The sequence below is a fragment of the Gasterosteus aculeatus genome, chromosome 7 (genome assembly GCF_964276395.1).
Source record: "Gasterosteus aculeatus chromosome 7, fGasAcu3.hap1.1, whole genome shotgun sequence".
NCBI classification, from domain to species: Eukaryota; Metazoa; Chordata; class Actinopteri; order Perciformes; family Gasterosteidae; genus Gasterosteus; species Gasterosteus aculeatus.
Window position 1 is genome coordinate 2,824,996 of NC_135694.1, and position 17,112 is coordinate 2,842,107.

Here is a 17,112-nt window from a genome sequence, read left to right on the forward strand (position 1 = left end):
GGTTGGGGGGGGGGGGTGGCTCTAGGGCCCCCGCAGAGGGGGGGCACTGAAGGGGGGGGGGGGATGCATTCGACTAAATGCAACTGAATTGAGGAACGCGCAGCACGTGAGCGCACTGGGAATTCGACGCGATGTTCCATCGTAACGCTTTCGTGTTTTGGGATTAAAAATGTGTCGAATAAGCGGAAACAGAGGAAGTTCCTGTGGGTCAAGACGTCGTTTCTTAAAAGTAGACCGCACACTAAAATAATAGACATACTGATAAAGGAAGCGATGTCATCCAAAGGGGCACGCTGTGGTCGTCATCTTGATTCGTCCAAGGCCCCGACTTGATTCCCCCACTTCGGCCCAAAGCGAAAGGACATTCGAGCCTGAGCCCGGGAGCACCCGAGCTAAAGTGGGATGAGACCTGCGTGTACGAAAGAGAACTGTTGACAAGTTTCCACCTCTGTTTCTAACGAAGGTTTTCTGGGGGACGTTAGTTTGCCGGCTGTGAATTGGGTCCAAATCAACAGCGTGAGTCGTGTGTCGGCGGCCATTTCTCACCTCGACCCGCCGGCTGTGTACCGGAGGCCCGACCGCTCACATTTAGCTCCTCTCGTAGTCATAGCAACAAGCGCGGCCTTTGCCCATTTGCGTGCTACATCGTGTAAAGGGATTTCCTTAAATGACAACGCCGTTGTTTTTCTGCTTGAAAATCACCTGCATGTGGTTCGCGGTGTGCGTAGCTTTAGCTTTCGAAAAATACAACATGGTTGGATTGTTTTGTTGAGGTCAACGTTGGATGTGGTTTTACCTCAGGAGGCTAAAACCAGATGTGAAACCTGATTTTCCTCTTGAAAAGAGCAACTTAACCTTAACCGTAACTCCCCCCCTTGGTGATGTGCAGTGTGGGACCCAGTGACATCACGGATGGGCGTGGTTAACTTTTAAAACCAGCTTCAAAGTTTCCACCAGATTGGGCAATAAGCGTTTTTTTTTTTCTTTGTTGTGGCAACGCATCGGTTTGTTCTTCGATATGTGACTTGCCTCCGTCCCGTGGGGGTCAGAGGTCACGACCTCCGTTTCCTTTTACCAACGCAGCAACAGCCCGTCGAGGCCCGTGACATCCGAGCGCCATCCCAAGAGGGGACGCGAAAGGGGGCGGGGCTCCGACACGTGCAACTGTGACAAGCAGCCGAGCGCCTGCGACGTTTCTATCCGTAAATGCAAAACGCTGAATCCAACGTGGGCCTGCGAGGTGTAAATAAAAGACGTCAGAACTGAGATTGCATCGGCACGAGCCGAGTTTTATCACCTCGTTTGCCGCTCCGTCCCTCTCGTGAGACCCTCTTCACACCCGGCTCAGGTGTTAATAATAGTAATTACTTTTGACTCTCTTTTTTTTTTTTGCTGCTAATTACAGCCGCCCCCGGAGTGCGGGCTAGAGAACCAAAACGCCAGGCCGCCAAGTCCCGCCCTCCAAAACAGACGGGCCAATCAGAGCTGTCCAGCTCTGCTCTGCTGCGATCGCCTCAGGTTCTCTTCCAGACGCGTCCGTCCCCGCGGTGAATCTCTTGCCTCTTGTTTAAACGCGGATTCCTAATCTCCTTCAGTCTTCTTCACCTCCGTCCGCGTTGGCCCCCCCTTCGGGTTCCTCCGCGTCCAACGTGGCGTTAACCGCTGAAGACTCGAAGACGTAAGATTGATTCAATTACTTTGAAATAGTTCACATTCTCTTCTCCATCACTGATCCTCTGGAGTTTAAGCGGCCCAATCAAATGTCTGCATCAATGCGTGTTCGGCGCCCTAAAAGTCTTAAAAGGCCGGACCTTTGAGACTCCCCCGTCCTCTGCAGCCCCTGGGTTGTCTTTGTTGTCCTCCCGTTGTTGCGTTGCACGCCGCTCTTTGTGAGTGAACTCGCTTTGATCCGCCCGCTCGTCTCCTCGTCTCCTCGTCTCCTCCGCTTCCTCGCCGCGGCCTGAAGTCGGGCCGGATAATGTGCCGAGGCTCCGGTCGCTCGCTGGCGATCCTCAGAGGTCGACGCCGCGTTGAATCACTGCAGTCGACCCCCGGGAACCCGCCCGCCCTCTGCACACACACACACACACACACACACACTCTCTTATGCTGATTGAAGGATAGCACCGCGTACACACGGTCAGGCCATGCTTGGTTCTGCAGAGAGGATTTGATAAATGTTAATAATAATCAACTTTATGCATCTTTATGTTAATAAAAATACCTCGAGCTTTGCCAAAAGACAACTTATTAGGAGTTTTTTCAGTAGTAACTAAAATGCTCTTTGCACCTTTTAGCTCAAACAGAAGGAGGAGGGAATTTTGGCATGAAAGAAGGTCGTGCACACGCCGATAGTGGGCCAATCAGAACCGTGCTTTGTCTCTCATCATTGGGGCAGTGTTGCTCTGCAGGATCCGCAATGAGATGCCTGAGCGGAAGTTACGGGCCCCTCTCGCCGCCGGGGCGCGACTCGCTCGGCCGCGAGTGTCAAACTGCGTCAGAAGCGGAAGAATCGGCCACTGGCACGTGCGGACGCAGTGGCCGCGAACGCTTTAGCTGCTTCGTGGGGGCAACCCGGGTGCAACTTGACACCCTTTTCAGAGCGCCGACCGATCCCGTGCGTCCGCTCGTCCTCGTCTCTCCGCGGCCGTAAAGTTACTCTGGGTTCTCCTCCTCCACATTCCTCTCACGTTTAATACCCGCCGCCGCCGCCTCAGCTTCCTCCAAGGGGTCTGCAACGACAAAGACCCTCTCTCTGCCCCCAAAGAGAGACTTTGGGGAGACCTGGTTGTTTTTGAGGGGGGGGGGGGTTAAAGCTGCTGCATCTCCTCAGGGATCACAGTAGTCCTCTGTGTCCGTCGACGTCGGCCTTCACAGCAGCTGGGTTGTGTTCATGTGTTTGTGTGCGTCTGTGAGTTGAGGCAGCTGCAGAAAAAAAATGGGGGGGGGGGGGGGGCTGCAGTTTTGTTTTCCAGTGGAAAGGGGGGGGAGGGGGGGGGGTCTCCAGCGTACGTGACGTCACGACGTCGTACCTGACCTACTTAGAGCGGCCGCGACGTCACCGCCGCCTCGCTCTCTTTCTTCCCTTTGTCTCTCTCGCGCGTCTCCTTGCTCCTCGCCTCCGTTTCACTCCTTCATTCGTCCCCCGTCCCCCCCCCCCCCCCCCCCCCCGTCATACAGACCCCAAGCGCCGCCCGTCCCCAGTAACCCATTTTCCTGCGGCTCTGCTGGTGAATATTCATATGCGCTGGAAAGCCGCGCATGGCCCAGAGACAAAGTGACAAAACGGGAGGACAGGCTTCCACCATATGGACAGGAAGTCTCTGTGGGACCAGAGCTTGACTGCTACAATATCTGGTTGCCGTGTGATTTTTAAAACATACAGACGAGAGAGAGAAGCCCCATGAACTCTGGGCGGGTCGGCGTGCGGGTACAAACTCTTTCTCAGCCTATATTTGACTGATATGTTTGGTGTCTAACTGATAATAAAGCCGGTGTTGAATGAGAACGGACGGAGGTGAACCGGCGTTTTCCATCGTGCCGACTTTCGCGCCGACAAACCCTTCGGCCTCTTCCTGCTGGGCCTCCCGTTGTGACAGATTCGACGCCCTCGGACTGTTTATCTGCAGCTAGCGAGCGATGAGCGGTGCCGACAGGAGCCTCTGGGTCTTTTTAAACGCCGTCCAGACCGTATTTAGAGAATCGATCTCATCAGGTAACGAAGGAGATGCCAAGGAACCAAAAAGATTTAAGACAAACAAGCTAATGGACGTAAGGTCATGAGGGATTTAATCGGGACGTGTCTATGGGGAACCAGTCATTCATCACTTAAATAAGAGAAACGGCGCTAAAGTTATAGATGCTCATTTTCATCGGGGAGCTTTACATTAATAAAGTAATCAAGTGTCCAAGAAGACATTATGAACCTTCTCATTTACCCGCTCAGCAAACAGAAACAGCCGTCACTTTGCATGCAGGATTTAAAAGGGAACGTTTGAGGGAAAGAGGGGAGACGAGGGGGGAGACGAGGGGGAGGACGAGAGAGACGTTCACAGGTTGCGCGGCGAGGAAGAACCCAAGCGGATCAACGGCTCCTGCTTCTCCTCCTCCTCCTCGCCCGCTGTGTGTCCCACGTCCACGCTCATTTAAATTCACGCCGGCCAGCGGTAGTGACAGGACAACCCGCGCACCACACACACACACACACACACACACACACACACACACACACACACTCTGTCACAGTCTGGCGCTCTGCTTCCTTCCTGCTAAATCAAGCAGCCCCAAACAGAATGAACCCGACGAAGAGGAGCGCTCCTTTCGCTCGCTCTTCAGATGACTTTAAAGGTGTCTCTCTTTGGACCTCTGAGCAGCTCTTCCCTTTAATCTCCCCCCACCCTCCCCCCCCCCCCCCCCCCCCCCCACATCCTCGCTTCCGTTCCTTTTCACATGTACTAGTCATGAGAGCCGCAGGGGCCCCGAAGTCCTCCCGTCTCCCGAGTGACTCACCAGACGCCCACAGAGCGACAAAGTGTCACGCAGGTCGCGTTGAAGCAGCTTCACGGAGTCACCGCGAGGAGAAAAGGAGACGCGTCCGCTCTGCACGTCCCTGCGTCTGCGTTTGATGGCTTCACGTTGAAAGGAATAGTTTGGTACAAAGTGTCCTGCATTTCAGCTTTACACACGTGTTTGTTCATTTCTAATCACATCGAGTAGCTTAAAACACCCCTTTAAAACAAATCATCGCCCGTCCTCCGAAGCTTCTGGGCGAAGACGGCCGACGCTGCTCAGAAGACGTCCTCCGTCCCCCCTCGTGCCTCCCGTCGGTCTCCGGCCTTCTGCGGCTCGCTCATCCATCACCCGTCCTCTCGCCATCACGCCGGCTCACTGAGAACAAACGCGGTTCCGTCCCTCGTTCCCTGAGGGCCACGAGGCCGCGGCCTTCATGCGCGTTAATGAGGAAGATCCATCGTGTCTTATGAACAAGCCGATTTTCTAAATATAGATTTATTTTGTTGATTTGCCCGTCCCATGTCTGGCTGGACTCAATAGAACACAACTGAATGTTAAGCTCCTTTGCATCACTTACACTACAAACATAAACAGCTTATTTTCGCATTACGGGACATGTGAGCAATCAGAATAATCTGAATAAGAACGACCGACTCCCTTGAAATAACTTTAAAAGTAGTTTTGTGCGTGTTTGGTCTGAGAAGCCACTTTGAAACCTTCTATTTTGGGCGTCGCCGCCACCAAATACACAATTTTTAATCACTCGTTTTATTGCACAGCTCGTCATTTTTTCTCAGAAGGGTTCCTGCGTGGAAAAACGTGTTTATTCGCTTTCAGCAGTTCAATGAAAAAAAATAAAGCGGATCCGGACGAAGGCGGAGGAGCCGGTGAAGAGGCGCTTTTCTACGGACAGAACTACGGTCAGAGCGAAGGAGGTTTGGTCGTGAGGTTCTGCTCGTCTGTAAACCAGGAGGGGAGCGGCGAGGCTGTAATGCTGCACTGCCGCCTGCTGGCCGGGAGGCAGATGTGCAGCAGCTGGATGGGGAATATATTAAAAATCAAACTGCGCTACCACGTCTGGTATGTTTGTCCCGAGCCTAGGATTCAAACCGCAGCATGTTTTTATTCTTCCTTTGTTAATTTCAGCTTCCACAAAAGTGGTAAGTTGATCGATATTTAAAATAAAGTAAACACACCAACAAAAAAGCCGTTTCCTCTTAGTGTGTCGGAGTGACTCAGAGCCCACAGTTCAATATAAAAAGGTTATACAAGGTTACACTTTCCTCCATTCAACTTACTTTTGTCTAAATAAAGAGTTTGCATTTATCCAATAGCAGAAATATTTAAGAAAAAGAAGTCAAGTAGAATACGTCAGCGAAAAAAAAAGCAACTTAAAAGGAACATTGGAAAATCCAGAAGGTACAAGTTGACGTATTCAGTGTGTGAGGAGCCGGAGCTACGATACGCTGAACACGCCATCAACGTCCACTCGCGTCAGCACATATATGTGTATGTATCATACACAACTTGTGTACGGTGTGTGTGTCTGTCTGTGTGGCGCTTAGGACTCGTCTCCGTCGCCGCTGTCTCCGTCGTCCTCTCCTTCCTCGTGCTCGTCATCGTCGTCTCTGCCTCTGCTCTTCATCTGCACAGGAGAGAGAAACGACACTTCCTTCATCTGGGGGGAGGTCTTTGCACCGCCTCCTCCTTCTCCTCCACCCACCCACCGCCTCCTCCTTCTCCTCCACCCACCTGCCTCCTCCTCCTCCACCCACCCGCCTCCTCCTCCACCCACCTGCCTCCTCTTCTTCCTCCACCCAACCGCCTCCTCCTCCACCCACCTGCCTCCTCTTCTTCCTCCACCCACCCGCCTCCTCCTCCCACCCGCCTCCTCTTCTTCCTCCACCCACCCGCCTCCTCCACCCGCCCACCGCCTCCTCCACCCACCCACCTCCTCCACCCACCTGCCTCCTCCTCCTCCACTCACCCGCCTCCTCCACCCACCTGCCTCCTCCTCCTCCACTCACCCGCCTCCTCCACCCACCCGCCTCCTCCTCCTCCCACCCGCCTCCTCCTCCTCCCACCCGCCTCCTCTTCTTCTTCCACCCGCCCGCCTCCTCCGCCACCCGCCTGCCGCCTCCTCCACCCACCCACTTCCTCCTCCTCCACCCGCCTCCTCCCCCTCCACCACCTGCCTCCCCAGGGACGGAGAAACAACCCTTCCTTCATCTGGCGGGAGGTCTTTGCATCCGCCTCCTCTTCTTCCTCCACCCACCCGCCTCCACCACCCGCCCACCCCTCCTCCTCCTTCTCCCACCCGCCTCCTCCTCCTCCACCCACCCGCCTCCTTCACCACCCACCCGCCCTCCTCATCCACTCACCCGCCTCCTCCTCCACCCACCCGCCTCCTCCTCCACCCGCCTCCTCCTCCTCACCTCGTCGTCATCGTCCAGCAGATCCCCCTCGTCGTCGGAGTCGTTCATGCCCCGTTTCATGCCGTCGCACTTCTTGCTGGAGGTGGAGGAGTGGAGGGGGGAGACCTCGCCTGGTTCCTGTTTGCAGCCCTTCATGTCTGAGGAAGCAGATCGAGATGAATGAAGCTCCGCAACGAGACCGCCGGCATCTTCTGTTTGTTTTTACTTCACTCTGCGTCTCTCACGCTGGTGCGTAAACCTCCGTTTCCATCCACCCGTTGAGGCCCCACCTGACTTCTTGCCGTGGTCCTTGTCCATGCGCTCCAGGCTCTCCAGCAGGTAGTCCACCTTGTGCTTGATCTGCGTGAGCTCCCTCTTGATGGTCTGCAGATCGCCCGCCTTCACTGTGAGGGGGGGGGGGGAGAAGCGGCGTCATTTACGGCGGCGGCGGCGCGGACAGACAACACGGGGACACGTACTGGAGCGGGACGTCCGCTGACTCGTCTTGGAGGACGAGGAGAAGCTGGTCTTGGTCCGTCGGCTGCCCCCACCGCTCACGCTGACCCTCGGGCGCTTGGAGGGGACGGCGGCGCGGGACAGCGGGGGAGGAGGGGGAGGGGGCACGCGGGACTGGTAGGAGTACATCCTGAAAGACGTGTCCCCCGTCGCATGAGTGGTGTCATCGAAGAACTTCAGACCCGGTTTGATACATCAATGCGGGTGTAAAAAACCACGGCGCTCACCTGTCGTAGTAATCTCTCTGGAAGTCATACTCCAGATCCACAGACGGACTGTAGGGGGGAGACGACGATTAACCACAGCACTCGTCTCTGACACACACACGCACACACACACACCTGTACATGTCGCCCGCGGAGCGCTTCGCCGTCTTCGATCGGTGGGGCTTCGGCTCTCCTGCCAGGTTGATGTCTAAAGGAAGCAGAAGCACAAGCGTCGAGGAGGAGGCGCGGATGGGGATTGATCATTTGCGCTCTTATTTTGAAGGGCCATCGCAGGCTTTAAGCCTTTCAAGTCCATTTTAGCCTCAGACGGGCGAGAGAAACAGTGACGTGAGAGCTGTCGTGAAAATACGGCCTTTTGTACATTTCGTCTGGGCGCAGGTGTCGCTAACAACACCGACGGCGGCGGCAGGAAGCCGAGAGCTGAGCTGCTCAAATTAAACCGAGCTGCCATTAATTAAATGTGACTTCTCACCCAGCACCTGTCCCACGATCATGCGGCCGTCCTCGCTGACCACGGCGTTGCGGGCGTTCCTCTCGTTGGCGAACTGCACGAAGGCGTAGCCCTTGTGGACGGAGCAGCCCACGATCTTGCCGTACTTGGCGAAGATGGCCTCCACGTCGGCCTTGGTGACCAGCAGGGTGTTGAGGTTGCCGATGAAGACGCGGGAGTTGAGGGAGCGCGGGTCCGTCTTGTTGGTCACGTTGCTGCTGGCCATCGGGCTGCCCCACAACGAGGGGGGGAGGGGGGTGAGGAGGAGGACATGGAGGAGGACGACATGGAGGAGGGGTGGAAGGAGAGAGGAAAGGAGACATGAGATTGTTTTTTTTTTGTTTCCTCCCACTAGAGCTTGTAGATGATCTCTGCGCCGTGGTCAATGTGAGGCAGGCTGTGAGAGGTTATTATTATAACCAATTTTCTTCAATTTATTGAACTGTAAAATAATTCCTCCCATTTCTGCAGGTGAATCATTGTTCATCTCCTCCATCTCTACTTCAGCACTTTATTATAAGCTCATTTACTGATAGAAATAGATGGCAGGTGCTACCGTGTACGTCCAACACCACGGAGGGTTACATCTCACGCACACTAGCTCGTGTGTGTGTGTGTGTGTGTGTGTGCGCTACGGCAGAGGGAAGCAGGAGGCTCTACGAGAGGACAGCAGTAATAGAAGCAGCCACAACTCACTCCATCATGTCTGTGCTCAGGTCGATGGAGGTCTGCCTGCCTGCCTGAGTCTGTTGGAGAGAAGAGGGTTGTCGAGGAGCTATGAGACACGACGACTGCGGGACGTCTACGACACCTCCTCCCCCCCCCCAAAAAATCAAAAAAAATCAATGGGTTTTCTTGTGTTTTTTTGGCAAAAGCCGAGAGGACCTTAAAAGGGAAGAAGGGCTGGTGGATATGAGGTTGTTTTAATTACAGAAAAACCTGTGGGACAAATGGTTGTTTGTTACGAGAAAGCAGGATATGAAAGTATAAAACTGGCAACTTCCTTATTCTACAGAAGATGCAGAAGATAAAACGCTCCATGCCCCCCCCCCCCCCCCTGCAGCGAGAACACCACCGTGCTGAAGCTCACAATGCTACACTTCCCCTGCGTGTGGGCGGCTTCCATAGATCTCCGTCTACGTAGATCTAGATCCATCAATTCGGCGGCGGGAATCTGACCTCCGACCAGAGAACAAAAGGCCACAAACCTGATGACCCACAGAACACAGCCGGTGCTTTATTGCTTTATTCTAGCGGGCCTCATTTGGGCTTTTCGGCGTGGCGTCGACTGGCTGCGGATCAGTTATGTGAATGTTTGTGCTTTGACTGGGAGGGACGCCGCCACCGCGGCTCCGATGCTCAAGAGACAAAAGACAGAATGGAAAGCACTTTTTTTTACACTGAGCCGTGCGTGTGGTTTGTGTGCACGTGGCTCATAGATTCAAAACTAAAAAAGAAAAAATCTCGCTTGAGCTAAGTGGAAGAAAACGTCCTGCTTCCACTGAACACATTTAAATCAGACACATCATCACTGGTGATCACAGAGGACGTTAGTAACTCATGGTACTCAGTATGCATGCGTATTTGAATGGGTTCAGACTTACTTTCGGCGATAATGGTGACATAATTGTTATTATCAAGAGCAGGTATCTGTTTTTCTGTGTGGGTAATAGACCAGATTTGACTCCATCAAATGGCATGCACTCAAAAGACAAAGAAGACACAATTACAAAGCAACGGCAGCGGTTATTTTTGCCTTTAGCGGCTCCAGTACTTAATCCCAGGACTGGACGCAGGGAGGAGTTGAGTGTTATTCAGCTACAGAGGGGCTCTTATAATCAACAGCTAACATTATGCATTGGATTGTCAGGAACTGGGAACATGTGGGGAAAAGCTCATGTGAAAAAAAAAAAAAAAAGGGGCTGCAGTGTCACACAGTCGATCTACTTTTAACAGCACAAAAAAAAAGAAAATGGGTAAAAACACTACATGCTACTTGCTCTAGGAAATCCAAGAGGGGGGAAATGGGCTGAATCACAGAGGGGTGAAGACAGAAGTGGAATTTAAAAAAAGAAAAAAAAAAAAAAAAAGATGCAAGTTGAGGTGAAAAATAAACTCAAAAAAAGGTTGAGACCAACTTACGATTTGCCGCCGTTCAAAAAAGTGGCTTCAAAAACTAAACAGGGGGAAACAAAAACGGAATATTAGAAAAATGAGTTTGAACTATTTGTTTTCACAAGTATGGAAGACAAACTGGGAGGGAAATAAGTATTTATTTTTTTTAAAAAGTCCAATAATAATGCTCTTAATGACACATCTTCACTTTGAATTTGTTCAAACAAAATGCTTAGGATTAAACAAAACCCATTAACTAAATCAAACTCACATAATATTCACACCTTTATCATGTCATTGTGAACTGGATATTAAAATTTTCGCTGAAAAATCTTTCTAATTTTCTATTTAAATTATATACATTGATATAAAATACCTGGTTATCATTTGATGAAAACCAAAATTCATCTTTCCCACACTTTTTTTCAATGGCTTCAAACACTTCTACTTCTGCAGATAAATTAAAAAAGGCCATGCATGAAAACAGTGAATGAATTTAAAAATAAAAATCCACAAAATGACGGTTTGCTGCAACAATAACCTGCCCAGACTGCTACGGACATTGTTAAAGGATTAAAAGGGACGGCTACGGGACAGCGCCCCTAGAGGCCGGGGGACTAGTGCTCAAGGACGCTTACAGAGGACACACTTGGGGGCGGGGCAAATATGAGGGGCGGGGCAAATATTGGGGGGCGGGGCAAAACGTTCTTGACTTCCCACAATACAACTCTGTTGCTCGTCACATGCTTGTAGACAGCTAATCTACAGCTATAAAAGAGGAATTAAAAAGGTGCAGGCCTACAGATTATTGCCCCTCACTCACTTTTTATGATTACAACAGAATTACCAAATGCCCCCAGTCTGTCACCCCAATGCTACAGCATTCCCTGGAGTTAATGTTCATTAAAAAAAGAAAAAGAGAATAAAAACGCCCCAGCCGTCATTGAGGGAAGAAAAAAAAAATCCTGAAAAATTCGCGGCAGAAAAAAAAACAAAAACCCACACACGCACAGACAGACACACACACACACACAGGAGCTCTGCCCAAATCCCAAAAGGGGGAGAAGCACGTCTTTAGGAGTCAATTTGAAACGACCGTGAAAGCGCCGCGCGAGACCCGAAAAGCGTCTTTTTAAAAACACGTCCACCGGGGAAAGGGCCGAAAACACGGGCACCGCCTTCCACCTTTCTCCCCCCCCGAAAACACCACCACGAATCAGACACACGACGAGGGCGGAAACGGGGGGTCTTTGTTTAAATAAATGTCTTATAAAAATCATGTTGCGGAAGGAGGGGGGCCGATGGAGGAGGGGGGGGGGGGGGGGGGGGGGGGGGAGACTTCACACACTCGTATCTGCGCAGCTCGAATAACGCAAACACAAAATGTACGCCACTAAAGCCACACACAGTCTCGGGAATACCAGCCGGGAAAAAAATGCATTAAAAATGAAAACAAAAACAAAAAGAGTCCCAAAGAGGTTTCAAAGTCGAAAAAAAATAAAAATAAAAAATATAGGGGGGGGAAAAATCTCTCGGTTAAAAATACTCACCAGGAGCTTAACACTAAAAATGAGTAAAATTCAACGCTGTTATTACTTGCGCAGGTAAAGATCCGTTAACGGCTCTGCAGGCGGATTGTATCACCTTGAAACGGTGGACACGAAATGGCGTCGACTCCCACCCGCGCGGCGGAAGAAGGGTGACGCCCACTGCCGCGTCACGGCGCCCGATTGGACAATCCAACGTTCGCCGGCGTCGCTGTGCTCTTCACGGATTGGACGGGGGCGCCCGTCACTCCCGCTCACGGGTGACGACACACCCAGACTGTTGCACTCGATTGGGTCAACCGACACCAACTAGTAACATGTTGGCTTAAAGACCGCCCACGCATTCACCGTCTGCATTGTTTTATTATCTGTAAAACACATAATGATGCAACCTGATCACACTAAATGTGTCAATTTGCTACAAAGTGACACATTTTATTTATAAAATGTAACAACGTGGAATACCACACAAAATTATATACAAAATAAAGTATTTAATTTATATATCATTTTTATTTTAGTTCACTTTAATTTACAATGAAAGGCATATACATTTGTAGTAGTTTTGATATGCTAAAAAAAACAACTACATAAAGATATGAATGAAAAACCGGGAGATGTCATGCACCTGTCCATTTTCTTTTGTCTCTTTTAACAACATCTGTCATAAATAACAACAACAACAAAGAAAACTCTATCACACCAGTGGCCTTTGAAAGTACGTCAGCAGGGTCACCGTCTTATTTTCCGGGAGAAGGCCCCTGAGGAACAAACGTATGAGTGTAAATGTGGACTCAGCATGACACGTCGTGGACAGAAAGAGAAAGGAAACAGGTGCGCGGAGCACCTGTGATGTCGGCCATCCTCCTGCGAGCTCGGGGCAGCGTGGCGTCCAGCCTCGGGTCGGACTCGACTGTCCTCAGCACCTCCTCCAGCCTGCGCTGCTCCCCGTCCTCCTGCTGGAACGACAACAAAAAACAACGGATCGTTGTTTGTTTGTTTTCCAGAGCGGCGCTCCACCTTTCGAAGGCACCCGAGATCTCAAGGAGCAGCAACCTGTGTTGGAGTTTGTTGGCGTTTCCTCCGGCCGACGGGCGCCTCGGCTCCCGGGCTCTCCGCTGCGCCCTTCCGTCGCTCCCTATCCCGCTGCAGGAGGAAGGCCTGCCTCGTGGTCCTGTACTCCAGGGAAAAGTCGCTGATGGTTTTGCAGAAGTCCTCTGCTTTGGTGTCCCTCACCATAGCTCGGGAGTAGCCGAGGAACAGGAGGAAAGAGTGGAACCTGGAGGACCCAGTTAAGCTTAAGCATGACGGCAATAAGAAGAACTTGAAGCACCACATCAAGGAGCCGGAAATAGACCGTGCACACCTGTTGATGACGCGCCGATGGACGGCTCTCAGGACCTTCAGCCGCTCCTCGCACTCTTTCAAAATCTGCGGCAGACGTTGACGGAGCGAGCCCTCCGTGGCATCTCGTCCACCTCCTCCTCTCCTCTTGTCAACCCTCCCCCCTCTCCTCTTCTCCTCTGCCTTGTCCAAACTCTTGAGCTGCTCCCATGATGCTTTGCACAGGGCCTCCAGCTGGGTGAGGTTGGACCGGACCAGGGAGAAGTCAAACTAGAGGGTACAGAGGGGGCGGTGTGACTCTTTCTTTGATCTTTACAGCTGATCTTCACGGTTGGTTTCGTCCGCTACGCACCTTGCCGGCCTTTGCGACGGCAGCGATGTCGGAGTGGAGGTCGGTGGACTGCGGGTAGAGCTGCAGCAGCAGCGCGCAGACGTGGAGCAGCAGCGGCTGGCGGGTGTGCGTGTCCCTCACCTGGGACAGCTTCCCCAGGTAACTCAGCTCAAAGCCCCGGGCCTGGACGTTTGCAAAGGGAGAGAGTTTAGTTGGGAAGAAAAGTAGAAGTGAAACACTCTTGAAGGTCTGGATCCCTCACCTTGCATCCATTGAGAAAGTTGCCGATCGCCAACACGGTCGCTAGGATACACCTGAAGGTCTGGCTGGCCGCGAGCTGCTTCATGGCCAACTTCAGATGGAAGAGGGGCTCGGCGATTTCCTGTCGCCAGGAAGGACGATGCGGTGAGACATCAAATCCATGCGCTACTTTTACTGGGTGATAAGTTTTGCCGTGAGTCATCGTGGTACTGCATCAATCTTGTGGAGGTAACTGCCTGGGGTTTTTATTTTCTCATGGAAATGCAGCAGAAAACCATGATTTTCACAATAGTCCTTCTCTACACCTCGCAGGAAGAAGGAATTTGAGTGTATAATCGACCCTATGTAATGTTTTAAGTTGACAATATGAATGTTCAGGTTCTCTCACGTGGCTCAAAAGCAGACTGCAGAATAAAAACTTCTACGATCCACCTGTGGCTCCCGAACAAGTCTAAATCGTAACAAAACAGACAGCCCGTCTTAACCGAATCAAAATGTGAAAGTCTCCATGGCACACTTTCACTTACCCGCTCCAGGGAATCGTAGTCCAGAGCGAAGGCCCACAGCTGCAGCCTGGAGGTCAGATGTGGGATTCCCCCCAAGGTGAGCAGGCAGAGCTCTGCGGGGGCCAGAGGTGAGTGGGGGTCCTGGGCCTTGGCCTCCTCGATCAGCCTCAGCTCCTCCTCCGTCGGGACCAGCGCTTTGAGCCGCTGTTTTTCGGAAGGAAATGTGGAAAGAGATGATCCTCGATTGAAAAAACTTTGCAGTCCAGGTAAATGGCAAGGCTTATTATCTCACGACCTCTGCTGTACCTGAACGTCCTCTCTGTCCAGCACACTGCTGTCCATGCTGTAGATAGCCGGGGGGAGGAGGCGGGGAGGGGGCAGGCTGCTCAGGGCGATGGTGATGATGTTACTCCTCTTCATCCCCAGCACCGAGACCAACGGCTGCTTCTGCAGCGGGATGAAGAGGAGGACGTGAGGCGCGGTTGCAATGACCGACTGAAGATCGCACAACATCAGATTTGTAAAGGAACACACATCTGGATGGGGGTCGAGACGGATTGGGCCTTACCTGCCTCCCAGAAGCCACGTTAAAACTGCTGCTACTGCCCTTAGATTTAAACAGGTGCTCCAGCCGGTCAGTGTCCAGGTGGACGGGCTCGAGCGTCTCCCAAATCGTCCGAGTCCCGAAGCGCGTCATTCTGGGAAGGGGAGCCAAACTCTGCAGCTCTCTCCAGTGGAGCCTCAAGGTGTGGCATTTGATGCTCTCCTCGCCCCTCCGGGAGGCGGAGGGCAGAGGTGGGGCGGGCGTCGTGGGCGGAGGAAGAGGAGGGGGCGCCGGAGGGGCTCCGGGAGGAGCCGGCGGTTCGCTGGTCGGGACGGCGCCCTCGTCCTCATCGCCGTCCTCCTCGTCCCAGAGGTCTGAGAAATCCAAAGCGTTGAGGCAGAGACGCGACGCCGGCTTCCGGAACGACCGGTCGAACGCCCAAGTCGGGGGGGCGTCCTCGGCTCCGTCCGGCTCCGTCATTGCACCGGCAGAGCGGCCCCCGAAGTTCTTTCGATACTCGGCCCCGTTGCCCTGACTCAACGGGTTATAATCTATGCTTTGTGCTTGAAGAAGCATCCTTCTCCCTCATGTAGATAAGAACTTGGGCTTCTGTTGGATCCGGTCACACTGAGGGCATATTTCCTCTCGTCCTTCTGTTCCACACGGCGGGTGAACTCGATCCCTTTTCTTTCTTCCGTCTGGTCTCCTCAGGGACAGTGGGTGCTCGAGGCCTCACTCTTCGACCACTTGGGAACAAATCGCCATCTTCTGTACGTCCCGTGGGTGACCACGCACCCCCGTCAATAGCCCAGCGTTGTTGCTTCTTTGAGGCTAGAACGACGAGGCTGATGCTTTGATCCAAGGGGAAAAATGCAATCAACTCCAGTGCAACTTAGGTGGCGACTCCAGAATATCCAAGTGACGCTTCTGCAGCTATGCCTTGACTTTCACCTCTCTCTCTCTCTCTGATTTTCTTTCTGTAAATGACGGCGAGCAGGAGTTTGAGAGAGTAAAAATCTGGGAGAGAGAGAGAGAGAGGTGCATCGGTCCGTTGGCGCATCGCTCTCTGCTTATTTGAGTTGCACCCTTTCCCTTAATTTCCTTATCGAGCCTGCATCTCCTGTTTGTATTGCTGCGGGTGTATACACAAACTCCCCTGTCTGCCACTTAGGATCTGCCCCTCCCCTCCTCCTCTGCCTCCCCACTTCTTCCCCCTCGAACGCAAAACAGAGCACGACTCACAGACGCAGGGTCCCACATCGGAGCTGCCTCGACGACAGGAGTCGCACAATTTCAGTGTGTTCGCATGCACACGTGGTACTGAAGAGATCACCGTGCAGCAGACAGACTGATGCACGAGAAAAACCTTTTTATAAATGCGGAGATGTTTAGCAATTGCAAAAACATCAGAGCCTAACTGGGTGAAATGAAAGCGTCTGGAGTGCCATAGTGCACGGTTATGTTCACAGGGGTCATTTGAATGGTCGACATGCAGCCGTAATGAGGACCCCCTCCCTCGGACCATTAGGTCGCCCCTAATCACGCTTTATCTCGTCTGGTGGCCCTGCTGTCTGAAGGCGGGAACGGGCCCCCTGGGACATTTAAGCCAGAATGAGCTCTATTAGGAAAGCTTCAACTATTGCATTTATTTACCCAGTGGGGTTTAAAGCCCTTTCAAGGATTTAGGAGTGAATTACTCTTTTCTCCATTGTTTTCTCTGGACTACTTGCCAATAATAATCCACTTTAGTTGAATATCCACTGCGACATCATCTCAACTCTCTTAGCTGGTCGGTATTTCAGTGTGGATGTGGCGCAGCAACCTAAACTGAGAGATTTCCCACGGGGACGGACATTTCCGGGTGATTTCCTTTGATAGAACTGACTTGGGACTTTCTGTTGTGCTTGTGGTACTGGTTGTGTATACAAACGGCTGCTTCTCTGTGTGGTGTAGTTAAACGTGATAAAGATCAGGGGAAAATGACACGTAATCACACCCAGTTGTGAGCATCTGGAACCACAGCTCGGGTTTTGCTCCTGTTCAATTAAAGTGATTTTAATTTCACTGACCTGACTGGAGCCCCAACGGCATAGAAATGTTAAAAGGACCCCGCTAGTACGATGGTGATCTGTTTTTGTCCATCCATCCATCTTCAACCGCTTATCCGGGGTCGGGTCGCGGGCTGTTTTTGTCTATTGGTCAAATGACTTTCAGTTACATCCAACATTCAAGCTCTTAACATATGAACATGGATGTGCTGTGAAAAATGCCTGAATAAATGCATATATATTGTTTGTAGCCACGT

The 17,112-nt window shown here is 52.1% G+C and overlaps 2 protein-coding genes across 30 annotated transcripts; both read right to left on the reverse strand.

Annotated features, from left to right (window-relative positions):
- Positions 1 to 5,264: 5,264 nt before the first annotated feature.
- hnrnpcb (heterogeneous nuclear ribonucleoprotein C b) lies at positions 5,265 to 12,189 on the reverse strand. 26 transcript variants are annotated; one of them, XM_078105483.1, is made up of 11 exons: positions 11,919 to 12,189; positions 10,302 to 10,335; positions 9,764 to 9,817; positions 8,856 to 8,905; positions 8,142 to 8,389; positions 7,784 to 7,856; positions 7,670 to 7,717; positions 7,406 to 7,572; positions 7,217 to 7,330; positions 6,948 to 7,084; positions 5,265 to 6,157 (listed from the first exon to the last, which is right to left on the reverse strand). In XM_078105483.1, exons 3-11 carry the CDS (start codon positions 9,782 to 9,784, stop codon positions 6,074 to 6,076), a joined length of 942 nt encoding a protein of 313 aa, XP_077961609.1. In that variant the 5' UTR covers positions 9,785 to 9,817; positions 10,302 to 10,335; positions 11,919 to 12,189; the 3' UTR covers positions 5,265 to 6,073. The 26 variants fall into 26 exon arrangements, with proteins under 26 accessions (XP_077961609.1, XP_077961606.1, XP_077961611.1 ...); XM_078105480.1 differs by having other exon boundaries at positions 11,825 to 11,968; XM_078105485.1 differs by having other exon boundaries at positions 8,142 to 8,374; positions 11,825 to 11,963.
- On the reverse strand, positions 12,167 to 15,875 carry LOC120822272 (FH1/FH2 domain-containing protein 1). Of its 4 annotated transcripts, none has more exons than XM_040181809.2 (9): positions 14,832 to 15,875; positions 14,570 to 14,710; positions 14,285 to 14,467; positions 13,759 to 13,878; positions 13,518 to 13,679; positions 13,188 to 13,435; positions 12,878 to 13,100; positions 12,669 to 12,780; positions 12,167 to 12,582 (listed from the first exon to the last, which is right to left on the reverse strand). In XM_040181809.2, the coding sequence occupies exons 1-9, from the start codon at positions 15,381 to 15,383 to the stop codon at positions 12,554 to 12,556; spliced, it is 1,770 nt and encodes a 589-aa protein (XP_040037743.2). In that variant the 5' UTR covers positions 15,384 to 15,875; the 3' UTR covers positions 12,167 to 12,553. The 4 variants fall into 4 exon arrangements, with proteins under 4 accessions (XP_040037743.2, XP_077961598.1, XP_077961599.1 ...); XM_078105472.1 differs by having other exon boundaries at positions 12,420 to 12,582; positions 12,669 to 12,777; positions 14,832 to 15,532; XM_078105473.1 differs by lacking the exon at positions 12,167 to 12,582 and having other exon boundaries at positions 12,590 to 12,780.
- Positions 15,876 to 17,112: the final 1,237 nt, after the last annotated feature.